Consider the following 9,549-nt stretch of genomic DNA (forward strand, 5'->3'; position numbering starts at 1 on the left):
AGTTTATACCATGTTTATACATGTTTACACGCGTTTATATGCGTTTCTATAGACTCTGGGAACGCCTTCGCGCCGGCGAGCGCACAAGGCAGAAGATTGAAACACGGTGTCTTTAACAATTTAATTTCGCAGCAGCAGCGGCTGGTGAATAGGCGTTATCGGGGTGTGTTTGCATGTTAAAGTCCGTGTTACTTTCCACACAGTGCCAGCGTCTCCGAACCGATGATTAATCCGCTGGTCGACAATTTTCCATTCAAATCTCTATCTGTCTTCCCGAATTATCTCGGGGGACATGTTTACCCGTCCAGCGTCTTACGCATTGCCGTAACCGCTCGTTGTAATCTTGTTTTGTTTAAGATCGCCACACTCGATAGATCTTTCGCTCTTTTGTGCGGAGACTGCGACCGCGTGCAGTTCCAAAGTGTCTGTTAAGGATCGCCGATACGCATAAATATTTTCGTTGTATCTGCAACGATTGTTTACATACCACAAACACGAGGTTATCGGGAATGTATCTTGCGCGCAAGGTATTTTTGAACGCTGCTACGAATTTAGAATAGCGAAGACTGATTAACTTTTTAGTCATTTATACGAAAATACCGAAGCAAGGACGACCCTTCAGTACGTTGCTTAATTAAATTTCATTTCAATTGTACCACGAGAACTGCATCCCTTTTTTCGAAGGGAATACGAGGGACGTAATTTCTTGAGAGACTTCGACAAATTGGTCGACATCGTCCTATGGAAAAAAAGTTCACGATCCAGCGGACCTTTAGCTAAGCGTTACGGCGTTCATTCTAACAATTGTACCAACCAGCGGAATGCAATTACGCTGAAACAGCGGACCCTCGCTGGGAAATTGCTCTGGGTTGCTCCAGTCATTATATACCTTACGCAGCGTCCGCGTTACAACGTTTCGGGCTCATTCGTAAAAATCCTTTGCAACGACGCGAGCCATTGTTGAACAAAACCGTGAACGAAATTCCGATTCTTGAAAAATTATTTTCAACCCCTTTGTAAAGACTATCTTTTCGAGTTGAAGAAAAGCCGTTCTTTTCTCCTTTCTCTGTTCCCTTTAACAACAATCTTTTTGTAGTGTAACGTTGCAAAGTATAGAGATAAAATAAAATAAAGAAATAAAATTTTCTAGAAAGGCTACGATCGATGACGATTGTTAATACCGAGAGCTTTTGCTGGACAATACGGGGAACGAAAGTAAACGTGCGAGTAAGCAACAGATGTATCTCTTATTGACATAGATTAAGTGCTTCCGTGTGCGATCTGTCGTAAAGTAAACTTCAAATTCAAATAACTACACTCAACCATTGAAAAATCAATCTTATCGTCGGCCAAGTTGTCGCTCATTCACCGCGAGGGACCTGACGGAAATTTAAATATCGATTCGGTACAGAGTTCAACAATATCTGTTCCATGAAAATAAACGACCCGATGCGATCCACGAATAAACAATTTGATCACCGAAAGGGGCCTTCGTACACGTCTCGTTTAAAAAAAGTCTTTCGGATGAATTCGTCTCGCAAAAATTAATATGATTCGCTGCTATTGCGCGAATGAAAATGCTCCTCGACATTGATTTAAATGGAACCTGATCGAAGAATTTGATTCTCGGATCCTAGTAACGGAATTATGAAGACGCAGTAGATTTTTAATTCTCGATTTTCACGATGCTCGAATATCAGGTTCGGGTTCCACGGAAATAAATTAGTCGGTTAAAGGATCCCAAGGATAGCGACATCCAACGATTCGTTTTTGGATGCCAGGAGGAACCTTAGAAACCGCAGGTATGGGGTCCGGGTGACACTTTCCGAGAGTATTTTTATTATTCTTTTAGGTGGAAGCTGCATAAGGACCTCGAGGCACAAAATCGATCACCGAAACACACCCAGAACCTGTTACACGAATCCCACTTTAAATTTATTTGGCTCTATTGTCAACAAACATAGAAAATTCTATTTTTAGAATTAATTCGTAAAGTGGATTTGAACAAAGAATGCATTGTTTATTCAAGAAAAATTTTAGTTAGGTCAAGGTTAGGTGCCTTGTCTAAATTTGTTAGGCACTATTGTGAACAAAAATACAGAATTTTATTTTGAAAATGAATTTGAACAGAGAATGCATTGTTTATTCAAGAAAAATTTTAGTTAGATCAAGGTTAGGTGCCTTTCCTAAATTTTTTAGGCTCTATTGTCCTCAAACCACAACATTCTATTTTGAGAATGAATTTGAACAAAGAATGCATTGTGTATTTAAGAAAAATTTTGGTTAGGTCAAGGTTAGGTGCCTTCTCTAAATTTGTTAGGCACTATTGTGAACAAACATACAGAATTCTATTTTGAAAATGAATTTGAACAAAGAATGCATTGTGTATTTAAGAAAAATTTTAGTTAGGTCAAGGTTAGGTGCCTTCTCTAAATTTGTTAGGCACTATTGTGAACAAAAATACAAAATTCTATTTTGAGAACCACCCTTAACACTCGACCTTCGAATAATACTAGGCTGTGAATCTAGCACACGATTTTGAACAATCGCGACTACCACCTCTAAATCCTTGCTACTTCACATCCCACCCTAACCTAGCCACGACCCATTGGTCCCTCCATCATTAATTCATTCATTAATTTATTTAAAGTGGGTAACTTATTATACAAAGTTATTGCACTATTGCTTACTTATTATTAGCTTATTTCCATTCTTCTTATCATCGTCTTACATGACTCCTGCATTGTTTTAATACTGTTTCCAGTATCTCTCACTTCTCATCTATTGTGGCTCGCTGGCCCCCCTCTAGCTCGGGTACCTCGGGGTTGCTAAGCCCGTACTGTAGCTACAAACACCGCTACAGCCCTTGAGGGCATCCCTCCATCCCCTCAAATTAAATATCACCAAAAATTTAAGCAAATAATAAATTTCTCATTCAACAAATCTGTTGGAATATTTACTGAAATTCAACATGTCATTTTACTACATAATAAACGTACCGAGAGATATACGTACAACGTTATATCTGTCACTGCAGAATAACGAAAGAGAAAGTTTCCGTTTAGGCTATGACCTACCCTCTCACAGGACCCTTCCTGTAGTTTACTAGAGACTAAGCAGACGTGCTAAAAAAAAATAAATATTCATGTCGAATTGAGTAACCCCCTCCTTGTCGAAGTCAGTTAAAAACTACGCTGTATACAGCTAGAAATTCTTTCCACGGTTTTCTTATAACGTTCATCGGTCAGACTTGTGCAGCTTCTCGTTGAGAACAGATGACAGTTTGCTCGTGACAATTTAGAGAATAAAGCTAAAGTAAATCTATAAGTTTACTATTTTATTATTTATTTGTACCCCATTTCCGATCAAATCCAATCGACATCCAGCCGAATCGATCCCATCAGTCACCCCTATAGAAACGAAACCTACCACGAAACGATCCACCTCCGATCAACCGATCCACCCTACCGCTCTAGCATCTATCTCTCAAGCATTCCTCGATCTCGGCGCGACGACAAACGCCAATGCAAGCGCCAACGTTTCCATAACGGTTGCACGTGGGAATGACCAGTTCGAGTGACGAATGCCAATCGATGACGAACACGATGCGATGACCAACACGCCGCGGCGTACCGGCGACAAAGGGCCTTATCCGATCGCCGATTACAGGTGGAGGTAAACGTTCAAGGACCTGGACAACCGCCTCACCCGACGCTCTCCTCTTCCACGGCTAGGTTTCCTTCCGCGGCCAAGCCTGGGATCTCGTTATCTCGGTGACGACCCGATGAATAGAGTACACACACGAACCGCACGCCAATGTCCAAGCAGCCATGATGACAACGACGCCCGGAAGAGGGGGCCGGCGAGAGCATAAAAGCACGGACGAAGAAAAGCATCGTTGCTTTTGTGGTGTTCTCTCGCGGCCGAATCGTGTCCCCCTCGGCTGATATTGTGTGACAGTGCTACAAGAACGAGACTTCTGTCTACTGGGACGTCATGGGGCATCCACCTCGGCTCTCGGGGACGGTCCTCGCCTGCCTGCTGCTTCTCACCGCGGGCGTCGAGTCTACCGGTAAGCAGACGAAGACGTTTACCTTATCCGAGAGAGGAACGTTCGGAAAATCCTCCGTAAGAGGAGTCTAGAGAGTCCGGAGAGACTAGAGGGTAGAGTGTAGAGGATAGTTGGATGGTGGAATCTTGGACAGAAGAAGCTAGGACTAGCTTTGCCAGACGTTTCCCTTTTCACGAAGAAGACTGTCTGGAACGTCTTCCGAGGGAGGAGTCTAGAGAGTCTAAAGAGGTTAGGGAGTAGAGTGTAGGTTGTGGAGGATAGTTGGAATCTTGGGATGGTGTAATCTTGGGATCGAAGGAGCTAGGATCCAGCTTTGACAGATTTCCCTTTTTCTGAGAGAAGACTGTCTGGAAAATCCTCCGAGGGAAGAGTCTAAAGAATCTAGAGTCTAGAGAAGTTAGAGAGTAGAGTAGAGGTTGTAGAGAATAGTTAGATGGTGTAATCTTCGGATTGAAGAAGGTAGAACCGGCTTTGCCAAGAAATTGAGGGTGCAGGGAGTAGGGAATCGCTGAGACTAGCTTAGACCTAGAACTCTGTCTCTAGGTGGAAGGAGGGAGCTTCTTTTCGGGCCTAAGGGTGTTCTCCTGGGTGTGGATTGAGAATTTATAGAAGTAGAAACCACGTCAAACTAGCTGAGACCATCTCAAACCAGCTGAGCTCTAGAAACCTTGTTTTAAAAGAGGAAAAGTGTTTTTTTTTAGTGTAGATTGACAATTTTTGGGAGTAGACCACGTCAAACTAGCTTAGACCATCTCAAACCAGCTGAGAAACCTAGAAAACTCTAGAAACCTTATTTAAAAAGTAGGAAAATGTACGAGTAGCTTCTATTTCGGGACTAAAGATGGTTTCTCGGCTGTAGATTGAGAATTTTTTGAGAGTAGTGACTACGTCAAACTAGCTCAGACCATCTCAAACCACAGTTAAGCTGTAGAACTCTCATTTTAAATTAGGAAAAGGTACCTGTAGCTTCTCTTCGGGACTCCTGAGTGTAGATAGAGAATTTCCTTGGGATGCGATAGGGTAAAAGACCTAGGACTACTTGTGCCATGAGCTCAGGTCCTTGTTAGAGGAGTACAAACCATATCCAACTAGCTGAGACCATCTCACGCGAACTGAGACCTAGAAATGTGGCTCTGTCTAAGAGAAACTATCAGTAGTTTCTTTTGAGGTTAAAGGTAGGCTCTTGAGACAACCACAAACTGGTTGAGGCAATCTCAAACTAGCTCAAATCATCTCAAACCAGCTTTGAAACTAGGTTCTTGGTTGAGGCAGTCTCAAACTAGTTTAAATCATCTCAGACCAGCTTTGAATTTAGCCTCCTGGTTGAGGCAATCTCAAACTAGTTTAAATCATCTCAGACCAGCTTTGAATTTAGCCTCCTGAATGAGGCAATCTCAAACTAGTTTAAATCATTTCAAACCAGCTTTGAAACTAGGCTCCTGAATGAGGCAATTTCAAACTAGCTCAAATCATCTCAAACCAGCTTTGAAACTAGGTTCCTGAATGAGGCAATTTCAAACTAGCTCAAATCATCTCAAACAAGCTTTGAAACTAGGCTCCTGAATGAGGCAATTTCAAACTAACTCAAATAATTTCAAACTATCTTTGAAACTAATGGGCTCCCGGATTAACACTCAGAATTGTTTCTAACGAGAGAAGAAGATCCTTCCAGAGGAAACGAGTGAAACTAATTTTACCTTCTTGAAAAGGAATCTTTTCTTTCGTCTCTGATGAATATTTGTAACAATCTAAAGTGACAGAAGGACCTAAAATTGCCCCTGGAAAGTACGTGTCGAATGATGCTTGAGGTATGTCTGATAGAAAAGAATAAGTGAGCCTAGTCTCGAGCGTGGAATTATCCCTCCGTTTGTTGGAGAAATGAGGGTAGCGTTCCATCGATTGCTTTATCGAGTATCTGGTATGATTTAAAGCGATAGGGAGGACCCAGCAGCATCTTCGGCCTGAGATTAGGTCCTTTTCAAGGGGAATCGCCTTATCTTACGCCTGGTGTCTTTAACCGGGAAAAATGACGCCAGAGGAACGTTAGTGAAACTCCTTTTTGGTTCGATAGTGAGATTTTTGACTATGTAAAATTTCCCTCTTCGGGGAAACAAATAACGTTCGCTTTGACGCGAGTAAAGAGGAAAATTTCGAATGCTTTTTTAATAAACTCGACACGGTTTATTATACTCGGTAACAAATTGAAGAAGACTGACGCACTTTTACGCGTATTCCGCGTAGGCTGGCATACTTTCCACTAGGATTTTCAAGGAAAAGGTTAGGCGATGCACTTTCTTCGTTAGGAAACGTCCAACATTTATGGCTCGTAGAGAGGAATGAAGAACCACATCCCTTCGCAACTGCGTGCCGCAATTTTCCAAAGGAATCGTCGCTTTTCGTTAACAGTAATGTAATTTTAAACGCGGTGACTGATTGAAAAGTGATACCGTTTCCGCGGAAAGAAAAATTCAATGAGTTACATTTTCCTTAGTAAAAGCGATTCCAGGGAAAGAACAGAATTAAGTGAAGATCGCTGGAATCTCGTCGGAAAAAGATTTCAAGCTCATGCGAGCAGCCCGGCAAGAAATGGCTGTCTGCTATCCTTTGCCGTAAAAATGCGTTTCCTTAGACGAAGAATCGAGAGAGGAATTACGCGTCTCGGAAGTTTCTGCGAGTGTTCGCCTCCTCTGTCGTGAAAGTTTCTTTGAAGACGAAAAATTAGGGGAAGAATGATACGCTTTTTCTTTCCACGGGTGACCTCGAGGGTTTCATTGATAATGGAGAGGACGTACGTATACCCGTCTGTCAGAAAAATGATCGTGGAAAGAGAGATACGTTTCCCTTGGTAAATTAAGAGGGACTATTAGCTGGCACGATCTTATACGTCGTGTAGGATAGTTGGTAGGATTAGAAGAAAAGTGATCGAAATACAATGAGAAAATTAATACAGGATAATTGGGACATTTAATTTTCTCTAACGAAAATGTACGCGATACAGTACCGCCTTCTTTGTCGCGGGCGTCGCTCTTTTTACGAGAGAATTAGAAGAAAAACGATGCGCCTTTCTCGGAAGAAAAGTTTCGCGGTGTAGGTCGTACAGGCGCGTAAATAGCGCTCTTGTTTTTTATCGCGCGCCTTTTAGAAGAAATTTGTGGTTTTTTCTTTTTTTTGCTTTACTCGAGAAAAAGTTTCCCCTGTCAAGAAAAAGAGTTGGAAGAGTTTTCCCTCTGAGGGAAAAAAGAAAAATCGTGAGCCTTTGAGCGATTATTATAACGAAAGAACGGATTTCGTGTGGATTAATAATTATTTTACGAAATTGAGAATAAAATTTTTTATTTGGGAAGCATTTTGAAACTTGCTTCGCAGTTAGGACACCCCGAGGGCTTCGCTGTCAAGTCTTTGGTAACTCTTTTATCCCAGGCCAGGATTAACAATATTTCCTGGAGTTCCTCGCCTTGCTCTTGACAATTCTTATAGAAAGGAGATAATAAAATTTTTAAGAGAACGGAGTTCTCTTCGAATTTCGTTAACCTCACATTCCTCGAAGCTTCGTTGTTGAATAGTAATAATTCGAATGTGGATTTTGATGGATTTACAGGAAACTTTAAAAAAATATTGAAAGAGGAGCTCGTATTATAACAAAAGATTAAATTTTATAGAATTGACTGATAACTGTACCGCTAATTTTTAATCATTTATACAAAATTTGTAAACAGTGTCCAATAATATATAAAAAAAATATATTGAAAGCGAAGCTCATATTATAACAAAAGATTAAAGTTTATAGAATCGACTGATAAATGCTAATTTTTAATAATTTATAAAATATTTCCAAACAGTGTGCAATAATAAATAGAAAAAAGATATTGAAAGCGAAGCTCATATTATAACAAAAGATTAAATTTTATAAAATTAATTGACAACTGTACCGCTAATTTTTAATTATTTATAAGAAATTTGAATGTACAAGAAGTTACAAATTCCCCCAGTATGCAATACCATAAAAAAGAAAAAATATTGAGAGTTTATATCATAATATTTCCAAAGTAAAGTAAGTTCCCATCTAGATTAAATTATTGCTGGAGTCTTTGCAAAGATCGTGTTTTCCATAAAGATCCACAGTCTGTTAATTCAATCTTTAAAGAAAAAGTCGAATAACGAAACCTTGCGTAACCTGGCCGTTTCTTAAATTCCAAGATGGCGTTCCAAACCGAAGCTCCGCGAGACGTGAAAATAGTTTTACAAGATGGCTTTTTCCCAGATTGCGAGGCATACACCCGGGCGTACGAAACATTTTTAGCAACCTTAACAGGTTCATTCAATTTACATGGGAAACCTATTGGGCGTCTACAATGGGCCGTGAACCACCCTGCGCGGCAACAAATTCTCATTCAAGTTTGTTCAGGCAGCCTCGGCGTACGCGCGCCTCTAAAATGCATGGAACTACCCCTTTGGAGTCTCCGAGGAATTGTGTGTGGACCCAAGTAAATAACTTCCACCCCCGCTAATACGTATCCGGCGTAAAAGTTTTTGTAGACCGTGAACGGTGACGTGGTCCATCGATACCGACGTTGGATCACGCTTACTCCTCGAATAAACGGGTAAACGAGTTCTACGGATCGTTCACCCATCGTATATTTCTGTTCTTTTACTATTTAAACATAGTTTGGGTGGAACGTTGTTAAAACGATACTGGAAAACTTGCGATGGATTACGAACGATCGAGAATTATTAATTGGAAATGACAACTAAAAATTATAATCGATCGTCGAAGTGTAATAACTATGAATCTGTATTATAGTTAAACACTTAAATAAAGTACGAGATAACGGATCGTCCATTCGACGATTGACGATCGAGAGAATTTAGCGAAATAATATTTTAGATGCGCAGTCTTTTCGAAATGGTGATTTGGATAGATAGGAATATATTTGTATGAATGTGTTAGGCGATAGAGAGAGTAGAGAGGGTAGAGTGTTCATGTCAGAAGGTTATTCGCGATGTCAAGGATGGAGAGATTAGCACGCTGGAGCTATGTCGAAATCGAAGATTAATTCTGTAACATTGTATTAAGAGAAATTATAAATTTCACGTTAACATCCGCTCTTCCTCTAACCTCAGTTTTTGCTATTGTCTGATGTCTGCTCGCTGTCTACTCTATTTTTGTTACTGCTTGATATCAACTACTCTATTTACTTTTGTGTGTTTTAATGTCTACTCACGTTCTACTCTTTCTATATGCTCTGGTGTCTACTCTATTTCTACTGCATTCCCTTATTCATTCTCATATGCATATATATTATTGCTGTATGACTTTTCCCATTATTCCACTCACTTCCTACTCTATCTATTTGAATATGCTCCAATGTCTACTCACTTGCCACTCCATTTCCTGTCAATTCTTATACGTATACATGTATATTATTGCTATGTGACTTCCCCAATTACTTTAGTCACTTTCTACTCCATTTATTTCT

General features: G+C 40.4%; 1 protein-coding gene across 2 annotated transcripts in view; it reads left to right on the plus strand.

The window, feature by feature from the left end:
* The first annotated feature begins 3,907 nt into the window (after positions 1-3,907).
* LOC128893522 (apolipophorins) overlaps positions 3,908-9,549 on the plus strand; it is a 42,974-nt gene continuing 37,332 nt past the window's right edge. For both annotated transcript variants that reach the window (XM_054154534.1, XM_054154541.1), the window contains exon 1: positions 3,908-4,072. In XM_054154534.1, the coding sequence (XP_054010509.1) occupies positions 3,997-4,072 (76 nt within the window). In that variant the 5' untranslated portion in view covers positions 3,908-3,996. The remainder of the gene's footprint in view (positions 4,073-9,549) is intronic.

Source organism: Hylaeus anthracinus, unplaced genomic scaffold (genome assembly GCF_026225885.1).
Source record: "Hylaeus anthracinus isolate JK02 unplaced genomic scaffold, UHH_iyHylAnth1.0_haploid 0, whole genome shotgun sequence".
NCBI classification, from domain to species: domain Eukaryota; kingdom Metazoa; phylum Arthropoda; class Insecta; order Hymenoptera; family Colletidae; genus Hylaeus; species Hylaeus anthracinus.